This window comes from Jaculus jaculus, chromosome 11, assembly GCF_020740685.1.
Source record: "Jaculus jaculus isolate mJacJac1 chromosome 11, mJacJac1.mat.Y.cur, whole genome shotgun sequence".
In the NCBI taxonomy this organism is placed as follows: domain Eukaryota; kingdom Metazoa; phylum Chordata; class Mammalia; order Rodentia; family Dipodidae; genus Jaculus; species Jaculus jaculus.
In genome coordinates, this window is record NC_059112.1 from 14,286,569 (window position 1) to 14,313,339 (window position 26,771).

At 46.2% G+C, this 26,771-nt stretch overlaps 1 protein-coding gene across 4 annotated transcripts in view; it reads right to left on the reverse strand.

Annotated features, from left to right (window-relative positions):
- Positions 1-752: 752 nt before the first annotated feature.
- The window catches only part of Kit (KIT proto-oncogene, receptor tyrosine kinase), a 112,284-nt gene continuing 86,265 nt past the window's right edge, over positions 753-26,771 (reverse strand). For 2 of the 4 annotated variants that reach the window (XM_045161687.1, XM_045161686.1), the window contains exons 8-21: positions 21,552-21,666; positions 19,670-19,851; positions 16,562-16,668; positions 16,352-16,478; positions 15,947-16,051; positions 15,704-15,814; positions 13,689-13,839; positions 11,183-11,274; positions 10,176-10,303; positions 8,548-8,670; positions 4,499-4,610; positions 4,281-4,380; positions 3,824-3,929; positions 753-2,633 (exon numbers count right to left, since the gene is read on the reverse strand). In XM_045161687.1, coding sequence (XP_045017622.1) covers positions 2,505-2,633; positions 3,824-3,929; positions 4,281-4,380; positions 4,499-4,610; positions 8,548-8,670; positions 10,176-10,303; positions 11,183-11,274; positions 13,689-13,839; positions 15,704-15,814; positions 15,947-16,051; positions 16,352-16,478; positions 16,562-16,668; positions 19,670-19,851; positions 21,552-21,666 — 1,688 coding nt within the window. In that variant the 3' untranslated portion in view covers positions 753-2,504. Of the gene's footprint in view, positions 2,634-3,823; positions 3,930-4,280; positions 4,381-4,498; positions 4,611-8,547; positions 8,671-10,175; positions 10,304-11,182; positions 11,275-13,688; positions 13,840-15,703; positions 15,815-15,946; positions 16,052-16,351; positions 16,479-16,561; positions 16,669-19,657; positions 19,852-21,551; positions 21,667-26,771 lie in introns of all 4 variants that reach the window. The other 2 variants (XM_045161685.1, XM_045161683.1) reach the window with 1 other exon arrangement.

Here is a 26,771-nt window from a genome sequence, read left to right on the forward strand (position 1 = left end):
GTGTGATATGATAAGGCTGCATGTATTTTATGCAAACTGTGTAGAAAACTTTCTGTAAGGGTGAATGCACATAAAGAAATTTTTAAAAATCCATTTGATTTATATATTTACATTTTTATTAGAATTCTTCAGAATTGTCAACAACTGGACAACATATCAGGGGAAAAAAAACACATGAAACATCAACATCCTTTAAACTTGCACCACTTATGTATTTACACATAAAGTTACTGTATATATAAAAAATATGTTCAGGGACTCATGGGGCTTGGGAATATTCAAAAGACATTATTGCTACATTTCAATATTTACAAAAAAAGCCATAAAATAATTTCAAACATTAAGCAACCGAAAGAAACATCTGATGTAAAAAAAAATTATAAAAATATAAACTTTCAAGAATATCCAAGACAAAATTCTCAATGATGTGCCCCTGAAGTACCTAGACATCTATAGTTAACTATTTTTTCTTAATATAATCAAATAGCAAAAGAAGTTTTTCAGACAATGTATGGCAAACAGTGATGATCTCTTACGTGATAACACGACCCCAAAACCTATTAACTTTGGAAAGAAAGGTGCGAGAGCGTAGAACTCCAGTGCAAATGGTGACTTCTGGATTAACAGCCACATTGCTCTAAACGTCGTCTATGGGGAAGGGACAGCAGGAGGGAGACATACCTAAATCTTGCAAGACAGACAGACACACACACACACACACACACACACACACACACACACACACACACACATCTGGTCATGTACACATTCATCTCTTCGTATTGGACAGTGATGGCAGGAGGGGAAGAGGAAAAAAAAAATAAGCCACAGAGCGACGTCCAGGGTACAGTCCACAGGGTAGACTTGCTGAACTAGGTTTGAGTGACCAGTAGCAACATGTAGAGTCTAGGGAGTGGGCACAGCCTGCCAGGTAAAAGTCGGAGCGCCTAGAGCGCAGGTGGCTGGCAAACAAACAGGTCCTTGAACACGCCACTTCGGCAAGCCTCTGCGTGGGCTGGTAGGCGCCTCTAGAAAGGTACGCGCAGAGGGTCCACAGAGAAAGAGGAGTGGCGACCCAAACCAATCACTTCTTGGGTGCCAAGGGCCCTCCTGGACTCAGAGCAAGGGCACCCCCACACCCCTGCCCCAAATAACTTGTCTACACACACGCACATACACACACACACACACACACATACACACATGTACATACGTACGTGCATACATATGGATGTTGAAGAGATACTGGCCCCATGTCCAGGACACATCTATGAAGGAAGCGGTAAGTCTAATGTTCACTTCTTGCTACCTAAGAATCCAAATGATGACTGCACTGACTTCTTCCCTCCTGTGGGAACCTTGGGGTACATCAATAACTTTTTCTTTTTTGTTTCCAAACAGCATCAATTCCATTGACTGTGATGCCATTCTGAAGCTGGGAGAGGCTTGTTGGGCGGGGGGGAGAGAGAGGGGCGAATCAGCAGAGCCAAGTTCATTGGCTAAAGGTTTTGTAAAAGGCTGTGCTTGGCGCTTCCATTTTTCTTTTGCAATAAACAAAACAACCCAACAACAAGAACTGTCATGACTGTTTGCTTGCAATCTCTATGGCTCTTCTCGTATCCCTACAGACCCATAGTGGGATCCAGTGCCAGGGGCGTATACAGAAAGAAATGATAGCTTGTGGGGTTCCCCCCGCCTCCCCCCAGCCCAGTGTATGAACACGGACAGTGTATAGACGAGTCCATACATACAAATGGAAGCTAGCTAGGGAGGCCTTGTCGTCAATTCCACTCCCTAATAGCAAACTCTGTCTAAAAACCAGGTCAGATGAACAAAAGCCCTCGCCGGGGTCCACAGAGGAGTGTCTTTATTCCTGCTTCGGGGCATCGCTTCACAGCCTAGGTTTCCGACTCAGCGTGAGATTCTAGGTTTCTCAGGGCCCGGATGTTCCGCATGTGTGTCCCTTTGTTCTAACCATGTTCTATTTTCCACACACAAAGGGCTTGGCTTTCACTTGCTACGTCCCCGTTTCATCATGGCTGGCTCCGTGGGTCACACGGGATTGCTTTTCTATGCTTTCAAGATCAGCTATCAGCCATGCTTGTTTTTTTTCCATAACTGGATGAGCACTGGGGGAAACTCTGGGCACGAAGCTTGTTCCACCCTCCCTTTCTCTAGAGCAGAAGTTTTTTTTTTCCCATTTACAGTAGGAGCTACGTTGCTATTGGGAAAAGAAAAAAAAAAAAAATATATATACATATATACATACACACATATACATATATAGTTCGAACCATTGCAAGGGGGTGGTGGCTGATGGCAAAAGCAACAAAAAAATGCCATCGGCCACTAAAGTGTGCTTATAAAGACAAGATGATGGTGCGGCGGGGGAGGGGGGGCACTACCCTGGGGTAGGAGGCAAGTCAAAGGAAAACAAAATAACCACCATGGAAGCGGTAAGAATGGGCATCGCGCCTGCGGGAGAGACGGCCAGGCGCTGGCGTTCAGGCATCTTCGTGGACCAGCAGGGGCTGCGTGGAGGAGGCGCTGCTGCCGACGGAATTGACCCGCACGGAGTGGTCCGCCACGGGGTTCTCTGGGTTGGGGCTGCAGTTTGCCAAGTTGGAATAAATCTGAAGGAAGAGAAGCCCAGAGCAGGTCTAGTAAGTGAGCAGTGACCACAACGGCCACCAGAGCCGACCCCAGCAAACGCCAAGTCAGGCACAAGGACACCCTCCTCCACACATGAACCGGTGGCCTGTCGCAATGGGCGGCTGAAATCCAGCTCATGCGGACAAGACACATACGCCCAAGGTCTGGGGTACGCCTCGGTTTCCCAAAGGAAATCGCTTGACACGAGGAGCGCGCGCAGACCTATGCAAGCGTAGCTCCTCGGATGGGGTACGTCCGAGAACAAGCCCCAGCCACCCTATTAAGGCGGCTTACAGATCTCTATAGCCAGTTACAACCCAACTGCCAACGTAATTTGCTGAGAAACCCAAGGCTCTTGCACGGGTCATTTTTGTCAGGAATCAAAGCGCTTGGATAGGAAACGCTGTTTCATTTGAACTGTGCCTTGACTCCCTGAAGAGCAAGTTTTAACCCGAAAGGATCAGTGGCAGGCTATTAGAAAGACAGCTCCAAGCATACATAGAGCTCAGAAAAAGAAAAAAAAAATTTTAAAGCGGCTTTAAAAAAAAAAAAAAAATCTAAGTCCTAGCAAGGATTGCCGATTCTTCCTTAAAAGCAGGAGAGAGGAAATAATAGATTTGAATTTCATTCCACATCTCCACATCACTGGGGGAGGGTGTCTCTGAACTTCAAACAACTCTCTCCCTTCTACACAACCGAGTGACCGCTATGGCCACTGGCTGGTGGTTACAGCTGTTTAAGGAAAAGGCTCACTGGGCAGAGGTAACAAACTGCCTTTATCTATGTTTTCATTTTTTGTTTGCATCACCCCCCCACACACACACAAATACACACACAAATGGCCCTGTCATGCACCGCCACCAGACCCCATGATCAACATTCCAGGTGGGAGAGGGAAACATGGCCCACCCCTAAGGAGACTTTTACTTCCACATGTCTGACCACAAGGGCCACCGTCCTCCCCCCCGCCCCCTCAGCTCACATCCCTCTCGCTTAGAACACAAAAGAACTGAGCAGAAAGACACAGTCTCCACTGTTAAGCCCCATCTGCAACACAAGACGTGGGGGGGGGGGGGGGCTGTTAAGTGGCGTCAGTCCTTGCCCCTGAAGCCTGAGGACCCCGCTCCTAAGACAGGATGAAAGAAGGTTCCAGGCCTGGCTAGCTACTCACATGACTGGTGCTATCTGAAATCTGCTTCTCGATGAGCTGGACGATCTGCTTGAACGTCGGCCTTTTGAGGGGATCAGTGTCCCAGCACATCTTCATTATGTCGTACCTGCAAAAATGAAAGCCGGTAACCACCAGCCCTCCCCTGCCTTCCGCCGCACAGAGTGCGGCACCTTCACTGACAACTCAAGGGCCACCTGCCAGGACACGTGAGACGGCACATGCAAGAAACGAGACCCTGTCGGTATGAGACGCTGTCAAAAGTTTCTGTACTATTGGCGACAAGAGGTGATGAAAAGAAACCACAGCGATGACATTTCGAGCAGGGTGTCACAAAAGGAACCAAATGACATTTCAAATTCCTCGTGAAAACCCTTCTACATCTGCGTTTCTGTCTTGAAAAAAAAAGAGACAGAAAGAGAGAGAAATTATCTCAAGGGAAGACCTGTGGGGCCCTTACATTTCGGCGGGCGCATGCTCAGGGCTAAGCATCCGGAACCCTTCCTTGATCATCTTGTAGAATTTGGAATCGACTGGCATCCCAGGGTACGGACTGCTGCCTGAAACACACACGGTCGGGCAGGTGAGTGTCAATCACAAGTGAGCAGGACACCACGGAAACCTCCAGAAGCTGTTCGGGGTCTAATGAGGGTGTTCTTTGGCCAAGGCTCATTTTACCTAAGGAGAACAGCTCCCACAGGAAAATCCCATAGGACCAGACGTCGCTTTCAAAGGTGTACACGCAGTTGAAGATGCTTTCTGGGGCCATCCACTTGACAGGCAGTCGGGCCTGGGTGGGGGGAAGGGGGGAGCACAACAGATTCGCCCATAAAGCAAGCTCATTAAACACAACAGGGCACGGAGAACACTCCCTTCTCCTCCCCATACCGTTTACCTACGTGATCACTGGAGATGCCCACCGCCTCTGAAATGGGGGCAGGGACTCACCATCTGATTATCCCCATTTCAAAGATGGGGACAGTGAGCCAGTTATACAGCACTAGGTATTAAGAGCACAGAAGTCAGACACAGACAGGAATCAGTTCTAAGCCTGGCGCCACCACTGGTCTCGAGTGACGTGGAGATTTGCTAGGCGTCCCGCTGCTCCTCTTTAATAACGGAAGCACGGCCTCCCACCATCAGGACTACATTTCCCAGGCTCCTCTGCAGCTACCAGTGGCCATTATGATTGAGTTTTGGCCACCAAGCTACAGGTATTACGAGGGCTAGGTGGGAGGCTTTAGAAATACCTGGGTTCTCTTTCCTGCAGCGTCCTTTTCTACCTTGCCTTATGGATGTGATGGGTGGCTATCCATGAAGTCACCCTCTACCAGCAAGTTGAGAGGTGTGGTGGTTTGATTCAGGTGAACCCCATAAACTGAGGTGTTCTGAATGCTAGGTTCACAGCTGATGGAGATTTGGGAAGTAACACCTCCTGGAGGGAGTGTATTGTTGGGGGCAGGCTTATGAGTGTTATAGCCAGTGTCCCCTTGCCAGTGTTTGGCATACCCCCCTGTTGCTATTGTCCCCCTGATGTTGGCCAGGGGGTGATGTCCACCTTCTGCTCATGCCATTGTTTTCCCCTGCCATTGTGGAGCTTCCCCTGGAGCCTTTAAGCCACAGTAAACTTCTTCTGTCCCACAAGCTGCTCTTGGTCGGGTGATTTCTGCCGACAAGGGGGCTACACCCAGGAATAGCAAAGCGAGGCAAAGTAGAAGGACTCAGTCCCCAGTTCTCTGTGGAACTCCTCTACCAAGCATGGCCTGCGATCCTGTAGTGGTCTGAATAAAATAAAATGTCTCCTACAGACTCATGTCCCCCCAGCTGAGAACAATTTCGGAAGCAACTGGGAAGTGGAGCCTTACTGGAGGCAGCACGTCACCTGGGTGGGCCCTGGGTCTTATCAGCGCAGCCCTAGCGGGCGTTGAGAGCCAGTCCGCTCTCGGGCTGTTTCTTTTCTGCCGACGTGACAAGATGTGCCGCCTCAGCTGCCCGCTGTGCTGTGCCATGCTGAAACTTCCCCTCAAAACAAAGCTTTCCTTCCAGAAACTGCTTTTTGGCTGGGTGTTTTATTCCAGCAAGAATGCCTCCCCTTCTTTAACTCTGGGATTTCTGCCACATGCCAACTGGACTGCTCCTCTCACCAGTATAGCTGAAGGTTAGCTCACTATTGATAAGTGGGTCTCAGAATCCTCTTTCACAAAACAATAAATAAAAAAAAAAAAAAAACACCTTCCAATTTCATGAATTGTAATCAGTGAGAGAGAGAGAGAATATTGGTGTGTCAGGGGCCTCCAGCCACTGTAATCAAACTCCAGACACGTGTGCCATCTTGTGCATCTGGCTTACGTGGGACCTGGAGAGTTCTTAGACTTTGCAGGCAAGCGCCTTAGCCGCTAAGAAATCTCTCCAGCCCATGAATTGTTTTTTTTGGCTAAATAAGATGTGGATAAAAACGTTTAGCCGTGTCCAGCTCACTAATTTCTGGAAAGTCCACCCAGCTAAACACAGAACGCATCACCAACAGTGGGTTATGAAGACCGTGGCTATTCTGAGGTGACCAGTGACGGGAAACAGTGCTTAAGTCAAGCGACACTCTAACAACTCTCTGCCTAACACCGAGATGAACTTTCCATGATTATTTCTCTTTCAGACACTCTGGGCTTCTGGATATTAATCTGCCACTGAAAACGAAATCAATCCTTCACCTAATCCGTTTAGGATTGAAAACTGTGAAGACAGTCTGTTCCAGGCTTAAAGTTATTTTAGTAGACAAAAGAAAAAAAAAAAAACTTTCAATATCTACCCTCAGATTTTTAAGCTGAAATTCTAGGGCTATACACCTGAAGGTTAAAAAAAAAAAAAAACCAAAAAAAAAACCCTAATTTCCACTAATTTTTGAGTGAAGCATTTTGTAAACTGAAAATGAGGATGATAAATCACAAGAGCATTAGAACAGCCGTCACTTTGTCTATAAGCATAATCACAGATATCTTCACAATGTATTATGGTATTTCCAGGTATCTGAAAGCGTTTCCATTTAGGAACACCCTGACATTACAACACCTTTTAGAACATGTTGCTCTGTGGTAGTGACTTACCACAAAACTTGCTTTTTAAAAAAATCTGGTGACTCTAATTCAATGTGCTTGCTTTTCTCAGTTAATCCTGTGTACTTTGTGCATTTGAAACAGTTTTTCTGACATGGGATCCACAGGCCAGCCTGGACTCAGAAAAGCGCCCAGAGTATACAAATGATGAAGGGCGCATGTGAAATGAAAGAACTTTCGGAGAACTTGACAAAGCAGAGACTTCAAATGACTATGATGCAGGCTTGGAGGCAGAACCAGGCTGCGTCCATTTCCTTGTTTCAAACTAGTCCCATAAGCTGTCTTGATTCTGGGGCCCAAGCAATGTGTGTGTGATTCGTGAGTTCAGCCGACTTGAGCCGAAGACTATGGGGTTTGGGGACTGGGAAGTCTGGGGGTCTCACCCACCCATGGCAACTGCAGAATGAGTTGGCAGCAGGCCAGAGCACACCCTTTTTCCTGGTTGTGTTGACTTCCAACGGGGCATTCATCAAGGAGGGTTAGATGGTACCAGGCAATGTGCTGAGAACTCTGTCATACATTAACCTCTTTAATCCGTGTAAGGCTTTTCCTTACCAACTCCCGGGCCCCCACCCCATGTCATCTTCTGAGGCTGGGATAACAAAACGGTTCTCCATTATTCCTTCCACTATCATGCCAGGATGGGCAAACGTGGTTTTCATCAAGTCTCTTGCTGAAACCTGGCCTTGGGGAGCCTTTTTAGAATCGCATCACTGGGTCAGGAGATAGGCCGGCAACACTTGGACAAAACTGAATCAAGTGAACCCTACCAATGGAGGCGCCCTGGCGATGGAAAAGGTGTCCCATTATCATAAGGGGCACAAAAACACGACTCCAGAAACAAATCTGGTCTGAAAATGGGCGTGGAAGAACACATACATTAGGAGAAGGTATGACTGGCTTTCCAGACCGATAGGGACTGCTCTGCAAATCATGGACTCTGGTTTTAGTCTCCATGGACTCATGTCATCTCAAATTAAAAAAAAAAAAAAAAAAGAATCACCCATACACACCACGATTTAGTTTCTCCAGCTATAAAAATTGGAAGATGCTGTGTTCTAGGGCCGGGGTTGGTTCTGAGGTTATGGTGAGAACTGGCAATGGAGAGACTGCACTTTGAAAAACAAATTTACTCTGTTCTGCAAACTGATTATTACTTATGAATCAATTTAATAGACCTCTATTGGCTACAAGACCCCATGTTAGACACAACTGACTCTGAACATGATCTTACATTTCACTCATTTCTCACACAGTATGTCAATCTCTCCTCCACCCCAACTCTACCTGCTGTGACCCTGAGGTCTACATTTATTACACTCAGGCAAAATCAAATTCATTACCATTCTCAGGCTACAGTGAAAATTAAGGCTATTTCTGTTTCCCTCACGTGCCCCATAATTACACAATTAGAACTTAGGAATTCTATTATCAAATGTTAGCAGAAGTCATGTTCAGCATTTCATGCAAATTTCACTGAAGTATACTTAATTGGACTGCTAAGGCACATGACATTACAAGGTAAGAGTTGCATTGGGAAAACCATAGAAAACAATTTTTTTTTTAAAAAAAGTCAAAACCCTTTCCAGGAGTGTTGAACAGAGAATGGTTACTCACATTGCCTTTCACCACATAATTAGAGTCATTCTTGATGTCTCTGGCTAGACCAAAATCACAAATCTTTGTGATTCGACCATGGGTAAGAAGGATATTTCTGGCAGCCAAGTCTCTGTGAATACACTATTAGATTGGGGGAGAAAAGAAAACCATTGAAATTCATATTAACTTTCAAAGAGAAAACTATTTTTAATACTAGAATGCTGTTGATATTAAAAAAAAAAAATCCCAAACTTTTGTTTTCAAGTACTCAGTGCACCAAAAATACAAATCAAAATTATGCCTCAAATGATGCTCACATTGTCTCTCATGATTGGGACCCTAATTACTATAATCACTTTCAAAACCAATTCTAATAAGTAAATGCTTTTCCCCTCTTAGTACTGCTCTCATTCATAGGAAAATGTATTATAGTCAAACCACATTTTCTTAACTGAAAATTCATGTTGTATGCCATCTCTTTGAATATCCTTCCAGCGTCCCTAAAATGTCTTGAACAACTTCAACTTGACATCTCCCCAGGACACAGGGGGAGGGTCTTTATGTAAGCTGCCCCTTTCCTCTTTTAGTTTGGTAATTGCCAGAGAAATGTCACCAATGACGTTTAGGGTAGGAGCTGTGACCTCATTCTTTTTGGTTCTTTCTTTTTTATTTTCCTAGAGAATTTTTCTCACCCTTCCAGAACCCATTTTCCTCTCCCTCCTTTCTTTTCCCAAGTGGTCATTATTCAATGACTCTTGATACCCCACAAGCCATAGATATTATATTTAGGGTCTCACTTCAATAAAAGCCCAACTGTATTCTTCATGGGGGACAGCACCCCTGTTCTTGCTGATAGCCATTATCTCTGTTTTCGAAGAGTTTATCATACATCTTAAGCTGCACGTTATAAAATGAACTCGCTGCACATAAAAAAAAGTTTCTGGGCTGGAGACATAGCTTAGTGGTTAAGCTCTTACCTGTGAAGCCTAAGGACCCTGGCTTGAGGCTCGATTCCCCAGGACCTACGTTAGCCAGATACACAGAGGGGAGTATGCAACTGAGTCTGCTTGCTGTGGCTGGAGGCCCTGGCACGCCCATTCTCTCTCTCTGCCTCTTTCTCTCTATGTCTGTTGCTCTCAATTAAATAAATAAAAATAAAAAAATATTTTAAAAAAGTTTTCAGAGAGAGCTTACTTAGGCAGGTTTGCACTTTTTTAAAAAAAAATATTTTATTTATTTATTTGAGAGCGACAGAGACAGAGAGAAAGACAGATAGAGGGAGAGAGAGCGAGAATGGGCGTGCCAGGGCTTCCAGCCTCTGCAAACGAACTCCAGACGCATGCGCCCCCTTGTGCATCTGGCTAACGTGGGACCTGGGGAACTGAGCCTTGAACCGGGGTCCTTAGGCTTCTTCACAGGCGAGTGCTTAACCGCTAAGCCATCTCTCCAGCCCTAGGTTTGCACTTTTAAAGGTTATAAATTAGAATGGGAATTCCAAAGAAACAACACTTGGGACATGAGATGTGCTTTCCTTTGCTTTTGGCTACAGGTCACAATGGCACGGCATGCTCTAAGTACAGCTCTGAAAGGCTCTGCTCTCGAGCAGAAAGGGCTCTGGGCCTCCTGTGAGGGACCCTGCCACTTACGTTCTTCGAGGCGAGGAAAGCCATGCCCTTCGCCACCTGGTAGGAGAAGCTCAGCAAGTCCTCCAGGTCCAGGGCCAGCTCGTCATCTTCCACGATGGCAGGAGTCACTTCTCTCTCAATGTAAGAGCCTGTTACGAAGCACGAGGGCTTCCTTAGCAAACAAACCTTGCAAGGGAGAAGACAGCAACCGCCTCCCCAGGGTGCAGGAAAGGTGGGCACTGAGAATCATAAAGTCCACACCCAACAACCCCTGCATTGGGGCGACAGTGAATTCATTTCCAAGGTCCCGTGCATATAGTTTGATGTTTAAATATAAAAATGGCATGATTTGGGCTGGAGAGATGGCTTAGCAATTAAAAGCCACTTGCCTGAAAAGCCAAAGGACCCAGGTTCAATTCCCCACTACCCATGTAAGCCAGATGGACAAGGTGGTGCATGCATCTGGAGTTCATTTGTAGTGGCTAAAGGCCCTGGTAACCCATTCTCTCTCTCTCTCTCTCTCAAATAATAAAACAGGGGCTGGAAAGATGGCTTAGTGGTTAAGGCATTTGCCTGCAAAGCCAGAGGGCCAAGGTTAGAGTCTCCAGGTCTAACATAAGCCAGATGCACAAGGTGGCACATGCATTTGGAGTTCGTTTGCAGTGGCTAGAGGCCCTGATGCACCCATTCTCTATCCCCCTCCCCTCTAATAAATAAATAAATAATATTTTTTTAAAGTTAAAAACAACAACAAAAAAATGCATGCTTTGACCCCAATACCCACTTGCAGACCCTTTCTGACACTGACTACTGGTTTTCTATGGTAGGTTCCTTCCTAGGAAGATCCATTGGACTTTACTCCATGATTAATGGGGAAATAGACAAAACAAAAAGAAATGTTATCCCACATTCCACCCAAACCTAATTAAGCCCCCACAGAGACAAGATGAAAGGCAATGAACATGGTGGATTATTTATATCCTGGGCGCTTAAGGTTGTTTACGCCACTTAACAGGTACCCTACCCACCGATTCTTGCAGATCGCCTTTTGTCTGTTTTGGTTGGGACAACGTACGAAACTCCAGGCTTCATGTCCATGTATTCATCCGTACTGTCACCACTGGGAAGGACAAGACACCAGTCACCACTACCCAGCACCAGCCAAGGGAGTGGGCCCTAACGGGTCAGGCTGTCTCTTGTCCACTCTGCCATATAATAAACTCGATTCATAGGAGGACTTGTGATAGTGTAGCTGAACGAAGGATTTGAAAGTCAAGTTCTGTAAGATCTGAGGCTTTTAATATTGAAAAATATTAGAGGGTCTATCCCCAGGAATTAAATGTCCCTTTTGTGGGGACTCTGATAACCAATTTCTCATCTGTAGACTTAGTAAACTTAATGGGAAATAGCCAAAAACAAACAAACAAGCCACAAAGCTATGTCCTGGTATTTCAAATTCTAAATGAGCCCTGCCCCCGAGACAAGATGAAACTACACACAGGAACCAGGGGTTTCCGGGATGTGCGAGGGGAAGACATTGTTAATAGACAGCACTGGTGAAGGAGGTTTAAAAAAAAAAAAAAAACAAGTCTGGTTCAGATAAACACCAATAATTTGGATGATTTTCTGAACCATCTGGACCTCTTGAATCTGCAACATTTGGCTGGATACCCGTCAAGATTTCTAGTACTTCCTGCTTCTGATTAGCATAGAAACACCATGACAACAGCCTCCTTCGGAGCGCGCTGGTGCCTCCGAACCCATATGGGATCCCAGCGCACAAGGAACACCGTTCAGGACTGAACAGTTCAGGCCGTCATTTCAGAAAGTCAAAAATCACACATAGGGCCAAGGTTCTAGACCAGGCAGAGTGGCTTCGGTCTTCGTGCAGAGAGTGTGTGTGTGTGTGTATGTGTGTATATATGTATGTATGTATGTATATGTGTGTGTGTATATGTATGTATGTATGTATGTATGTGTGTATGTGTGTGTGTATGTATGTATGTATGTATATGGTCATGGAAAACTAACAAAGGGTAGTTTCTACAGTATTTTGCTAACACTTGAAGCTCCTCAAGTTTCTAGGTTTGAGGCTTTAAACTTTAGTTAGTGGTAGGGAAAAAGAAAAAGGTTTTATGAGACCTCTGTCCATCAGTAACGTTTACTGAGGTCTCCCTGAGAACCTGGAATTAAGAGTTAAGGAGACAAAGTCTGGCCATCTCAAAATAGAGGGGATTTTGATTTTCCTTTTTTTCTTTTTAAATTGGTACTGCAAGAAAAACCCAAGGCCTTCCGCATGCTCTACCATTGAGCTACCTCCTTAATCGCTAGAGTCAATTTGAAGAGAGGCGAAATCCGTATTATTGCAGCTATAAAAAGCCCAAGGGAGAGATAGGGTGAGATTATGACTTCTACAGGACCAGACGGATCTCAAAAGCTAGGTATGGACAGCAGTTAGAAAGAAATAATAAGCAAGGCACAGCAGAGAACAGTCCTACTCTGGCTATACACGGAATTCACTAGAAGCTGTTAACACATCATTTTAATTCAGAACAACACGGACAAAAGCAAGAGCCAGGACGAGGCCCAGAATTTATAGCAATCTTCTATAGCATGGGTGCCTTTCGTAACACAATGAAACAAGGAAAATGGCTCTAGAAATAACCAAAGGTTGACAGCAAGAAGCCTGCAAGCAGAAATATACCCAGCGTTCTTTGCTCCAAGTTTTAGTAGCCTTTACTGTGACTATCTGGCAGTCGTTAGCATGTGCCCTGTGAAATAGCTGCATTAGAAGAGGACTGGGCAGATGGCTCAGTGGTTAAGGCACTTGCCTGCAAAGCCTAACAACTTGGGTTCAGTTCTCCAGTACCCATGCAAAGCCAGATCAAGGGGTTGCAGCCAAAGGGCGTGGTGTACACATATTCATCTCTCTCTCTCCCTCTCTCTCTCTCTCTCTGTCTCTCTCTGCTTGCACCTAAAAAATTTCTTTTAAAAAAAATGAAGCCGGGCATGGTGGCTCACGCCTTTAATCCCAGCACTCGGGAGGCAGAGGTAGGAGGATTGCCATGAGTTCAAGGCCACCCTGAGATGACAGAGTTAATTCCAGGTCAGCCTGGACCAGAGTGAGACTGTATCTCGAGAAACCAAAAACAAAAAAAGAAAGAAAGAAAGATGCCAACCAACTCAAACCCAGCAATGTACATGGAGATACACGCAAGAATGGAGCCGTGATAAAAGAAACTTAAACAAAACAAAACTCATGCACTTGCACAGAACTGAGACTTCAGAAAAACACTAAACACGAATTTTTTTTAAAAATCGGCAAATACCTCAATTTGAATCTTCAAGAACACTATTTGAACTTCCTAAATAGTTAATCACATTTAAATAATTTAATAATTCTGATTTCACACCTCAGAGTACCTCAGTTCAGTTTTTTTTTTTTTCTTTAAAAGAAATCAGCCTTGATTGCAAACCTTTATGACCCCGCGAAGTGCCTGTCAACAGCTGACTGTTTATGCAAATGGGCCTTACCAGGAAGCCGCCTTTGAATGCAGAAGGTTTTTATAAAGTGCTGCTTCCGCCTGGTCTTCCTGCTTTGAGAAAATAAATGAATCACGTTTTCTTCTCAAAAAATTCAAAAGATCACCATAGCAACAATATTCTGTAATGACCAGGGTGGGCCCTACGAGGATATAAGAAAATGTTAGAAAGAGGCAAGATACAGCTAGATAATCCTGCCTCCTGTAAGAATACCCAAGGGTGACCGCGGCTATTAACATTCAGCATTGGTGGCTAAGCCTTTTTGGTTGCAACACAATTCTATCTATTAACATAGCTTATCAAAAAAAGCGGCCTGATGACAGAGAAAAAGAAAACAAGCCGGTCTCCTTCCATCTGATTGTCTAAGTGACGTGAGTTCAGGGGTCCAGGGAGGACGGCTGGGTTTGCAGGCACAAGTCACTGCTTCCAAAGGTCTACTATGATCAGGCTGCCTATGGGGGTCCTTTGATTCACTCCTGTTTACGGTAGGGCTTCATGTCCCCGCCATGAAGTTATTATGGAAATGAAGAGCTCACACTGCAGCCTAGCAGGAAAATCAACCACATGGGACGGCCAGCCGAGCCCAGACTGGAAAGTGGGCGAAAACCTGAGACGACCCACGTTCTGAGCGCCGCTCGAGGAACCGCGTGAGTGCTGGGAATGCTAAAAGCTGCAGTTCTGAAGTTAACACGCAACTAATTTTTGTGGGTAGGATTTGTCTCATGAACAATTCATGATGTGGTGAAGCACCGTGGGGAGTACGGGGAAGGGGGACTGTTTTAAGACATTATCTAAAGCTGTCAACTGTCCCCGTGGCTCCCTCCACATCTAGATAGAGGAACGGCTCAACCTCACAGGACTTTTGCTCCTTCAGACCAAAAAAAAAAAAAAATGCCTTCTGCAAACATCAGACAGCTTCGGTGGGAACCTCAACTGAGCCTGCAGAATTGGAAACCAATTTTTACAGAAGTGAAATGCTTCATTTGGGTCTCTTATTTGAGAAGTGGAAGACTTGGGGACCCTATTTTCAGTTACAGGAAACAAATGAACATTAACTCTTGAGTGACTAATTAATGGCGGTCCAGCAATATAGCACACTTACAAGACAAAAGAAAAAAAAAAGTCTGAACCGGGCTTGGTGGAGCACACCTTTAATCCCAGCACTTAGGAGACAAGAGGTAGGAGGCCCACTATGACTTTGAGGCCACCCTGAGACTAGATAGTGAATTCCAGGTACAGCCTGGGCTAGAACGAGACCCTATCTCACAAAAACAATTAAAAAAAAAAAAAAAGTCTTCTGGCTGAGATGAGACTGTGAAGTGTCAATGCTGTTGGGGTAAACATGCATGGCAGTAACCAACACATGCCCCACCCAGGTTAGCCCTACTGAGGGTAACAAAAGTAAAAGCTACACTTTAAAAAACACTATTACTGAGCCAGGCGTGGTGGCGCATGCCTTTCATCCCACCCTGAGAATACAGAGCAAATTCCAGGTCAGCCTGGGGTAGAGTGAGATCATACCTCGAAAAACCAAAAAAATAAAATAAAATAAAAATAAAAATAATATTACTTTTTCCATCCATTTGGATACTCATTAATTCTTTCAATGTACACATTGCCAACTATTTGTTTGAAGTTGAAATACTTAACCCAGGTAAGGGGTTTAGTTTCATAATTCGAGGTATGTCTAGCAGATGACCTTGAGGCTAGGGTGGGTGGGAGGGTGAGGAAAAGTGCCAGGGTACCATGGCACGGTGGGACAATTATAGCCCAGGCATTTCGAAATAACTAGGAGGGGACTTTCAAGTTCCCGTAGCCTAGAAATGATGGCACTTACCTTTCTAAGAACGGTAAGGAGAATAAACTCTAGCAAGACAAAAAGGCAAAAGCAACCTGGGCAAAATCTTGCCAGAAGCTTGCAACTAAGCATTGTCTAAATCATACTTCGATGTCCCTCTCTGCTGACCCCACATGGCCTAAGCGGGTGACCCGGGGCCCAGCCTCACCTCCGATGGTGCACGCGCCGAGAAGGTTCACGATGTTCATGTGGTTCCCGAGGTAGCTCAGGACCTTCAGCTCAGACATGAGGGCCTCTCGTTCTGTTAAGTGGGCACTTGCTGAAATTGGAAAACACCTCGCTTTTAGCAAAGCCAAGCCGAAGAGAAAAGAAGAAACCAAGTTGGGCAAACTGGGGGTCAGGGGCGCACCACGGCCAGGCACATCATCACAAGGCCCCCGCGAGGACTCACGTTTAAGCATCTTCACCGCCACCGTCATGGCTACGTCCGACTTAATTAAGCCATACGCAGTGGCCTCCACGACTTTCCCGAAGGCACCGGCACCCAGGGTTTTCCCTTTAGAAGGAAGGATGGCAAGATGAAGACAGGGCAAGGGGGGGTGGGGGCGTGGGGTGACGAGCAAACCGTTGCTGATGCTCCAAAAGCACCAAGGAAACTGAAGGTAAACGCGTCTGGAGACGGTTCCCTCTGGTGGTCTCTCCGCTAACTAAACCCACCGGTGTTCAGTGCCATTTCACAGGGTGACACTCCTTGTTTCAGGTGAACTGAAACACAGGAAGCCACCGGAGTTCCTCAAAAATCACTGCTCTGTGTACACCATAAGGTTGCAAAGAACGCGCTGGCTTGGGTACTGACCAAAACTCAACCTGTCTCTGGGAAACTCCCACTTGTGGTCATAAGGAAGTTGGGTCGGGTCTATGTAGACATAATTGTTGCCGTTGATGTCCTCGACGACTTTCCACTGGACTTCATACCTGGGTTTCTAGAGGAGAAAGGGAGACACGTGGTATTAGTGCTTTTCACCAGTGGTGCCTGGGGGGGGGGGGGGGGGGAATCAACCGTCACCTGGAAATACTTGTAGGTGAGAACCATCACTATGACGCCCATCATGCCAGCCGTGACCACAAAACCAATGAGCAGCGGCGTGAAGAGGGTGTGGGGTTGGATTTGTTCTGAAATGGAAGAGAAGAGGGGATTCGCAGGCAATTAGCAGGACAGGATCCTGGCCGCCATCACATCTGCCCCAAACTGGTCTGATGGCCCATGATGGGGACACAGCTACAGAGAGCTTTTCAAGTCCTCCGGATGGTCGATGCCTTACTCTTGACACTTAAGTGAGTATTTCTGGTGCTTTTTTCTGTCCCCCTCTCCTGGATGGCGCTGGGGACGGAATCCAGTTGACATACGCACACTAGGTAACCACTCTAGCATGGAACTGCCCTAGATTCATACATCTTTAAAAGTACACGTTGAGGGCTGGAGAGATGGCTTAGTGGCTAAGCGCTTGCCTGTGAAGCCTAAGGACCCCGGTTCGAGGCTCGGTTTCCCAGGTCCCACGTTAGCCAGATGCACAAGGGGGCGCACGCATCTGGAGTTCGTTTGCAGAGGCTGGAAGCCCTGGCGCGCCCATTCTCTCTCTCTCTCCCTCTATCTGTCTTTCTCTCTGTGTCTGTCACTCTCAAATAAATAAATAAAATAAAATTAAAAAAAAAGTACACGTTGAGCCGGGCGTGGTGGCACACGCCTTTAATCCCAGCACTCGGGAGGCAGAGGTAGGAGGATCGCTGTTGAGTTTGAGACCATCCTGAGACAACACAGTGAATCCCAGGTCAGCCTGGGCCGGAGCGAGACCCGACCTCAAAAAAAACAAAAAAAAAGGTACAAGTTGAAGCCAGATCCCTCAGGGTCTGATGTTTGTGTAGCCCACATGTAAACTTATGCTGCTCCTCAATGAAAAAAACAACAGCTAAATGGACTTTGTTCTTCAAATTCCATCTTTAAAAAGAAGCTTCCTGGACGGGTGGCTTGCATTTTCTTCTTTTCTCCTATGCTTTCTAAATTTCTGACACACAGGGTGAGTGTCCTTCACAACTAAGAAAAACAGCTCTTAAAGCGTCCTTTGCATTGTCCTGTCTGTAAACATCCACCAGGAAGGACAACGTGAAGATTTCTTCCCCTTGTTGCTCAAGAGCCAAGGTCATGCAACTATTTGGCACTTGTCCTTGCCAACGCAAGGCACCACAGAATCCCAGGCGTCCCGCTTCTTCTTGTCATTTAACTTTACACCCACTCGTTCCTTGGTCCTCAGGGAGCAAATGACTTGTGTCAAGAGAGCCAGGTGCTCTGGGAGCGCGTCGCAGAGAAAAGGGAAGGTTGTGAGGAGCAGCTGGGTGGCAGAGCACCCACGCAGTACGCACAAGACCTTGCGTTAAGTGCCCGGCACTACAGATAAATAAAGAAAAAACATGCAGCGCTGGAGAGATGGCTTTAGTGCTTAAAATACTGGCCTGCTAAGCCTAAAGACCAGGGTCAATTCCCCAGTACCCAGGTAAAACAAATATGCAGGGTGGCACATACGTCTGGACTTTTATTTGCGGTGGCTGGACGGCCTGGTGCACCATCCTTTCTCTATCTGCACCCCCCCCCTCCTTCTCAAATAAATAAATAAATAAGGGCTGGAAAGAGGGCTTAGCAGATAAGTGCTTGCTTGTGAAGATTAAGGACCCTGGTTCAAGGCTCGATTCCCCAGTGCCCACGTTAGCCAGACGCACAAAGTGGTGCATACATCTGGAGTCCATTTGCAGTGGCTGGAGGCCCTGGTGCACCCATTCTCTCTCTACCTCCGTTCTTTGTCTGTCATTCCCAAATAAATAAATGTAAAAAAATAAAAATAAAGAAATAAAATATATTTTAGCCAGGAGTGGTGGCGCATGCCTTTAATCCCAGCACTTGGGAGGCAGAGGTAGGAGGATCACCGTGAGTTCAAGGCCACCCTGGGAACACAGAGTGAATTCCAGGTCAGTCTGGGCTCGAGTGAGACCCTACCTTGAAAAAAATGTGTGTGTATGTATGTATGTATGTATGTATGTATGTATGTATGTATGTATGTGTGTGTGTGTGTGTGTATATATATATATGAAATACATGCATAGACACACTGTAAATGAATAAATTTGAAGACAAAAGGCTTGCTAACAAGATTATATAAATGACAGTGTTTGGTTTTTGATATGATTATCTGACGAGGGAGTAACTCAGCTTAAATTTCTAAATAAAATTTTTTTGCATGTGTTACGTGTGTGGTGCACCCATGGACCAGTGGCTGTACTGGGCATTTCCCTTAGCTGCTTTCCGCTTTGCTTACTGAAGAAGGGTCTCTCAAACTCAGAGTTGGCTCTGGGGATCCCATCTCTGCTTCCCAAGCTCTAGGAATGCGGGGGTGACCTCATGCCTCCCCAGCATTTTCATGGGTGCTGTGGTGGGGATCCAGTCACCACAGTTACACTGCAAGCATTTCATCCACTCGAGCCACGCCTGCAGCCCCAATGAATGAAATTTTAAATTATTCTAACTCTGCTTATGCATGAGGTAGGTCGATCCTGCTATTTCTTTTCTACCTTTTTTATTTTTATTTTTTGGTTTTTCAAGGGAGGGGTCTCGGTCTAGCCCAGGCTGACCTGGAATTCACTACAAAGTCTCGGGTGGCCTTGAACTCACGGCGATCCTCCTACCTCTGCCTCCCGAGTGCTGGGATTAAAGGTGCGCACCACCACGCCTGGCTTTTCTACCCTTTTTTAATAGAGACAATTATAAATGAATATAATTAGCCATGCAGAGGCATACGCAAAACATACATGAAATACATCAAGTAAAATAGTTAAGATGACACTAATAATAATAATAATAATAAGAAGAAGAAGAAGAAGAAGAAGAAGAAGAAGAAGAAGAAGAAGAAGAAGCAGCAGCAGCAGCAGCAGCAGCAGCAGCAAACTTGGTTAACAAAGTAGTACAGAGTGAAATTATATGAGTTTGAGGACAGTGTGGGGTGATACAGGTTGTTACCAGAAATGACATGGCCAACACTGGGATGGACTTAAAAAGTCATGGCATGGTAGACAAGAGCCTAAACATTCCCTTAAATTGGATTAAAAAGAAATATACCTTTGTTGTTACCTTTAAGTGCAAAGTTAAAGAAGGCCGAGCTCTCGCCCACGCTGTTGGAGGCTTTACACTCCACCGTGCCGTTGTGCTGGAGCGCGCTGTAGTCGATGGAACTCTGGACCACTTGTTTGCCAAAGGGCAGCGTGGACGTGTTCTGGATCTGCGTGTCCACCGGCTGCACAGGAACGGTACACCTGGCAAGAAAACAGTGGCATAGGCTTACACTGAGGAACCGCAGAGATTCGGGCGACCCCCGATCTGGAACCTTGTATAGCACACTTAGAGAGAGACTCGGGATCAAGAGGTTCCCATCACAGCCATCGGGCCTGGGGGAATGGAGCACCGTGGAGGAGCAGACAGAGGGAAAGGAGCTTGGCACAGGCTTGAATCCTGATGTTAGCATGCCTGTTCCAGTGACTTCTGCAGGGTACCATCTTGGACGGTTACTGAAAGGCTTAGAAATGAATTCAAATGGCTGCCACACAGGAAACCTCAAATTTGGACAGCCAAAATGAAAAAAAGGGAGTGTGGGAGGGCTAGAAAGATGGCTCAGAGGTTAAGGCGTTTGCCTGTGAAGGACCTGGGTTCGATTCCACCAGGACCCGCGGAAGCCAGATGCACACGGTGGCACATGCACCTGGAGTTCATCTACAAAGGCTGGAGGCCCTGGAGTGCCCAACTCTATCTACTTCTCTCTTTCAATTAAATAAACATAATCTTTCTCTCTTTTTAAAGGGAGAATGGAAGAGGAAAGCATAAAAAAAAAATCAACAGAGATGAGGGCTCAACAGTGTAAAAGCGAGGCTCCTGAGGCTGTGGGCTGGAAATGGGGGTCCCATTGTATGGCAATGACCACTAACACTTGGGGGGGGATCCTGTGCATGAGAGCCAGACCCTCATGACCTCCTTTGAATTATGTGGCCATTTTCCATCGCTTTCCTAGAAAGCTACATGTGTTAGCTGTTGCGGTCTGCGGTCTCTCTCCACTCACTAGAAGAGCCTCAGGATGGCGTTCACCAGACCTCTGGCTGGTATACCATTGGCTCCCATATTAAACACGTGCTGAAGAAAATAATCCTGGATCCACCCCGCTGCATTGCTTGGGGGCTATTTTCCAGAGTCCTTTGCACCCTCCTGACGGCTCCTCGAAAGAAATCACTCCCCGAGAGCTCCTAGTGGAACACACTGAAGGAAAAATAAAGTTCGCACAACCACCCTGATACTCAACAGAGCTTTCAGAGTTGGAGCATTAGGTAGCATTTGATGGATGAAAAACAGCTACATTGACCCCATTATCATCTTCAGGTAATGTGAAAGGCCAATTTGAGGCTTAAGTGTGGACTGACGGGGAGATGTGAGACACCACGCCAGATGTTCCCTTTTCAGGGGGCTGGGCACCTAATCAAGGAGAGAACCTTTTGAAAACCCACCGCTTACAAACACCATATGCATGTTGTAATTGGGCGATCATTACTTTTTGGTAACTTGGCAATTAACTTCTGAGGTAATTTTTTTCATGATAACTGCAGCCACATTTCCCACACACATTACCTCCTGTGTGTAGAATGGAAATCTAATTACTCCATCCTGGAAAATTGCTTTATCTACCTGCAGGCTAGAAATTGCATGATAAATCTGAAAAGATAACCACCAAAATAGAGAAGTCTTTCAGTCATCATTTTTCAGCCAACAAAATTAATGTCGACCAGGAAAAATATAGCTCTTTATCCTTTTCTAAAAGTCACATGGATAGAAAAAGAATTATCATTATCCAAACACAGCTCCCCGCCACCCAAAAAAAAAAAAAAAAAAAATCTGAAACATACTTGAAATTCAACTAAATTGCAGTCCATCCCTTTTGTATTTTAAGCAGTGTCAAAAATAATCATCTTACCTTTGATCTTTTCCTGTACAAAAATACCAATCTATCGTGGGCTTTGGGAATCCTACGGCGATACACTGCAGCATGCCATTCGTGAGCCTGTCGTGCATCAGGACTTCTGGCTTTGCTGCAGGAAAACAGAAATGGCCGTCTGTCAGTCTGCTGAACAAACCCCTGTGAGATTCATCCATTTCCCTTTCTCACGCTTAGAACCTTCTAGAAGCTTCTGAGGAGCCCGAGAGGACATGTCGCTCAAAGGGGAGGATTTGAACCTGTGACGGAAGCTATGGAGAGGCAAGAGTAAGGGTCCAGATAAGAACGATGACGATTCATTCTGTCCGACCCTGTGGGGAGTGTGCCCATCCACTGGAGCCCACGGAGGGCTCCACACGGTCCCTCGGGCACAGGTTTCAGGACAACCGCCATGCTGTCCGGCCCTGCAAGGATGGTGCCCACCCACCCGTGGACACGGAGGTCGTCACCAACAACCTGGAGAATGCTTCTGGTCACGAGTACAGCCTTCAACCTGTTCATGTTGGACTCCCTGCCAGTGAGGCTTCCACGGGCCGTGACCTGCCATGAAATTTCACATTCCAGTGGGGACTGGAATGGACGGAATTAGGAGCTGCCATGGAAAAAGACCTCCCCTTTCTCTTTGCTATTCACTTACTTCTGTGAGTGTGAGGAGGTACGCATGTACCAGGGCCCCCAGTTATTGCACACGAACACCTCCAGATGCAGAGATGCATGCACCATTTGGGCGTCTGGCTTTACAAGGGGACTGGGGAATCAAGACCCGGGCCGGCGGGCCTTGCAAGCAAGTGCCTCTAATGGCTTAAGGCATCTCTGCCAGCCTGACCTACTTATTCTTTTTTTAAGGGGTGCAAGAGTGGTGTTGATAACTGAATTAATCTACTTACAGGAACGCTAAAGCGAGACAGCAGATGACAGGATGAGCTTTTCTACCTCTAGCCCTTTATTTCAAATACAAAATACAGGCAGAAAGCTGGGAGAGGAAAACAGCCCAAGAACTTTATTCATATATGTGTCTAGAGTCTGAATATAATCAGCAAAAACAAAAATTCTATCAGCAGGAAGGCTCTAATTTGACATTTCTGTGTAGCTACAATAATCAATTGATATTCAACAATTTCAGATTCTTGAAATTAGCCGAGTGGAGCATGGCTCATACCTATAATCCCAGCACTCAGCAGGCTGAGATAGGAGGAATGCTTTGATTTCAAAGCCAGACTGGGCTACAGAATAAGTTCTAGGTCAACCTGGGCTAGAATAAGACTCTCTCTGGGGGGGGGGGGTGTTTGGGGGTGGAGGATAAATCAAAAAACTTTTAAATTATTTCTAAAGTGAAAGAAGATAAATTTGTGTTCTATGGCTCTAATGGCAATACAAATTGGAGGCTCTTAGCATCCTGTGGCAGAGGGTGGGTGGCATGCTAACCTGCACCCTTGGAGGTGAGCCGAGAACTGAGACCAGAACCATCCAAGCATATGTGGAATGAACGATCCAGCACGAGCTCCTGTCTCTCTCTCTTCCCAGGCCCCCCTGTTTAGTTTCTGAAGCTCTCACCTACTTCGTTTCCACAAACACAGAAAGAGAATAATTAAAGTAAGTGGCCATCTTGTAGGGATGCTGGGATAACCAAATGAGATAGAGCGTAAATATGAACTCACAGCAGCCTGATGTATTTACTGCCAGTTGTTATTACTGACTTGGTTGTTCTTTAAAAACAAAATTGCATGTGTGGTGTGTAACTGTACATTTGCGTGAGCCTTGTGTCCATCCATGTGAGCTCAAGCCAGAGGCTGACGTCGGGTGAGGCTGCCTTCCTCAATTGCAATCCATCTTTTTTTCTTTTTTTTTTTTTGAGGCAAGCTCTTGCACAAAATCCAGAGTTCCTGGACTTGGCTAGAAGCCCAGAGACCTTCCCATCTCTCTCTCACCAGCACTTAGTTCACAGGCACGCGGCTGCACGTGACTTCGCGTGGTGCTGGGGAAACACACACAAGCCCTCCACCCTGATTCATCACCCCAGCCTCCTGGTTGTCCTTTCCCAACTAGGAGCACCCATGCCCCTCCATGAAGCAGGCTAGCTACAGGTTAAGTGAACTGTATTCTCCGCTCTTAGTACTAACTCCCTGCAGTGACTTGAAAATTGCTTTGTTGAGACAAGTGTCACAACGTGTATGTGTCTTAACCTGATGTGCTGGGACTTCCACATCAATTACACTGAACCTAATCAGAGTGGTGGATGTGAGAAGAAAAGACTGACGGATCAGAAGCCTGGGAAACTTACTTCCCCAAAGGCAGGGTAACGATGATAGATGACAGTCGCTGTAGAACCACGGCTCAGCATCTCTCCCTCCTTGGAGGCAAGGATGAATTGGCAGGGATCAGAGTGTCCACATGCATGACACACCCACCTGTCACTCAGCCTGGCCCTGCTGATGGCGGGCCATTTGGCAAACCCGCATATACACAAGGGCCGCCCTCCAAAAACCGTCTCAAGGTAGGAGCATCCTTGAGAGTTTGGATCCAGTGCCAGCTTTCACAAATAGAGCAAGAAGACAAGCCATCATCTTGCAAAAGCACCCATCTGGCAAGTTTCATTTAATTATCATGGGCAACTGTAGATCAGGCTGAAAAGTAGGGCACAATACAAAAAAAAAAAAAAAACAGTGAATGCAGGGGAATGCTATTATTTTGCTAGAGACTGAAAGTGCCATTCGGTGGGTCTCTCTGGACTTGGCTCAAGCACCAAATCTTTCTCTGAGCAATGCCATGTCTCCTAAAGCCAAGTTTGGTTGGTCTCACCCCCCACCCCCATTCCTGGGGCCCTCAGGAGCACCTGACTCTTAAGGCAAGCTGCCCTTTCCATCCTACGACACACTCTCAATGGCGGGAGCCACATCTTGCTACCAGCACAGGGTCTGCCCGCAGCAGGCGCATGAGGTTAAGAGCAGATGTCTGAGGAAGTCGCTCTGAAATATTCTACAACTTCAGGGGCTGGGGAGATGAGTCAGTGGTTAAAGGCGCTTGTTTGCAAAGCCTGCTGGTCTGGGATTTGATTCCCCAGCACCCACGTAAAGCCAGATGCACAAAGTGACGTATGCATGTGGAGTTTTAAATGCAGGGGCAAGACGCCCTGGTACACACATTCATACCCCCCCACACACACAAAGAGAGAGAGAGAGAGAGAGAGAGAGAGAGGGAGAGGGAGAGGGAGAGAGAAATAATATTCTAAACATCGGTTTCCAATTCTTGAAATTAGTTGGGCATAGCACACCTATATAATCCCAGTACTCAGGAAAAGGCTGTAGCAAATGCCTCGTCATGAGTTCAAGGTCAGCCTAGGCTACAGAGTGAGTTCAGGTAGGGCCTGGGTGTCAGAGCCAAGTCTCTGTTTAAAAATAATTACCAGAATAATTATGGAATAGGCCTGACGGTAGTCAAATGGGAACCAGGTTCACCATCCGCATCGCCTACCTACATTCCGTCAGTCACTCACTCTTCCTAATGCCCATCAAGCCAAGATGGACTTTCATTGCAATTAAATGCTAACTCAGCAGGGGGAAAAAAATAAAATCTTAAAAGGCTTAAAGGATACCCTGAGCTATGAATAATGGTTACCTCGGAGAGCAGGTCTGTAGATAGTTACCACTTTATCCTTGTGACTTATTTTCTAATTTTATTTGATAGTGAACATGTGGTCAAAAAATGAGCCTATAAAACACTTTTAATTAAAAAAACTGGAACAGCTCAAAATCGCATAATCAATTATACTTCGCTTTGGTGACCAGTGCGTGAAGATCCAAGCCTTCTAGCGTGACACCTGGTCGCAGTTCTATCATTACAGAACTGGGCTGGCGAAGTTGCAGTCCAGCTGGCCTATTTGTTCCTGCGGGCTGGTTAATGAGGGGGAGGGGAGGAGCCGCTTTTGACCTCTGGGAAGGTCCTAGCTCTTCCGTAGGCACTAGACTTCCTGAGGGAAGAGGCTCCGAGGAGGTTCCTGGCCCACGCCTCATCAGACAGCTCCAGGCCCAGCCCAGCACTCTGCCTTTTTAACTGTATTTATTTGCAAGCAAAGAGAGACTGTGAGGAAGAAGGGGTGCGCAGGGCCTCTGGCCGCTACAAAACTAACAAGATGCACGTGTCACTTTGCACATCTGGCTTCACGTGGGGAATCGAACCTGGGTTGTTAGGCTTTGCAGGCAAGCACCTTAACCGCTCAGCCATCTCTCCAGCCCCAATACTATGCCCTTTGAAAGAACTTTAAAGGAATCTGAATGTGGGCCAGGTCTAGAGGGCAGCAAAACAAACTTTTTTATTTCCCCCCCCCCAAGGTAGGGTCTCACTTTAGCTCAGGCTAACCTGGAATTCTCTATGGAGTCTCAGGGTGGCCTCGAACTCACGGTGATCCTCCTACCTCTGCCTCCCGGAGTGCTGGGATTAAAGGCGCAGGCATTTACGATTGAGCACTTCCTATACAGTTGTCCGTCTCTTACCTCGTCCTGGTCCCAGCCTGTCTCCAGAGCTGTTGCCTCATTCTGAAAAGGCTGTTACCCTGGCCCAGAATGGGTTGTCTGTGGCAGGTTGTATTAGGAAAACGTTTAATGCATAAAGAATAAGCTAGGTAGAAATCTGATTCCTGAAACTGAAAATCCAGGTTCATCTGCATTTTATAAGTGGCTCGATACACGGGTATATGGCATTAAATATGCATTTCGCTGCTAAAGATACAAAATGCCCTGCAATTCTCCAGGTTAAGTATGAGCTGTGGGTTCTCAGATATTCCACAATCAGCACAAGACCATATGACATGTTCCCTAATTCCTCCCAAGTTGGAGGTTTCCATAAGCCTAAGTGTTTAAAGTTATGCATTTCCCGGGCAGACTTTTAAAAAAGCAGCCTCTTCCTTTCAAAGCACTGTGGCCCCAGTCATCCGGGTATCCCCAGCAATGCTCATCAGCCAATGGGCAGATGCTGCACTGAGGATATGTTTGTTGCTCATGCAATTAAAATCCTAAACAGGCACCAATTTGCCCCACAGATTTGTGATCTTGAAAAACATTCCTTCCCACCACCAGCAGGTCCACGAACAAAATGAATTTTAAGACCACAGTACAAATAACAAGAGCTGGCAGCTAAGGGGTTGGGAGAGGACAGGCTCCTTCCTTGAAGCTGGCGGGGAGGTCAGTCTTCCTTCCATTCATC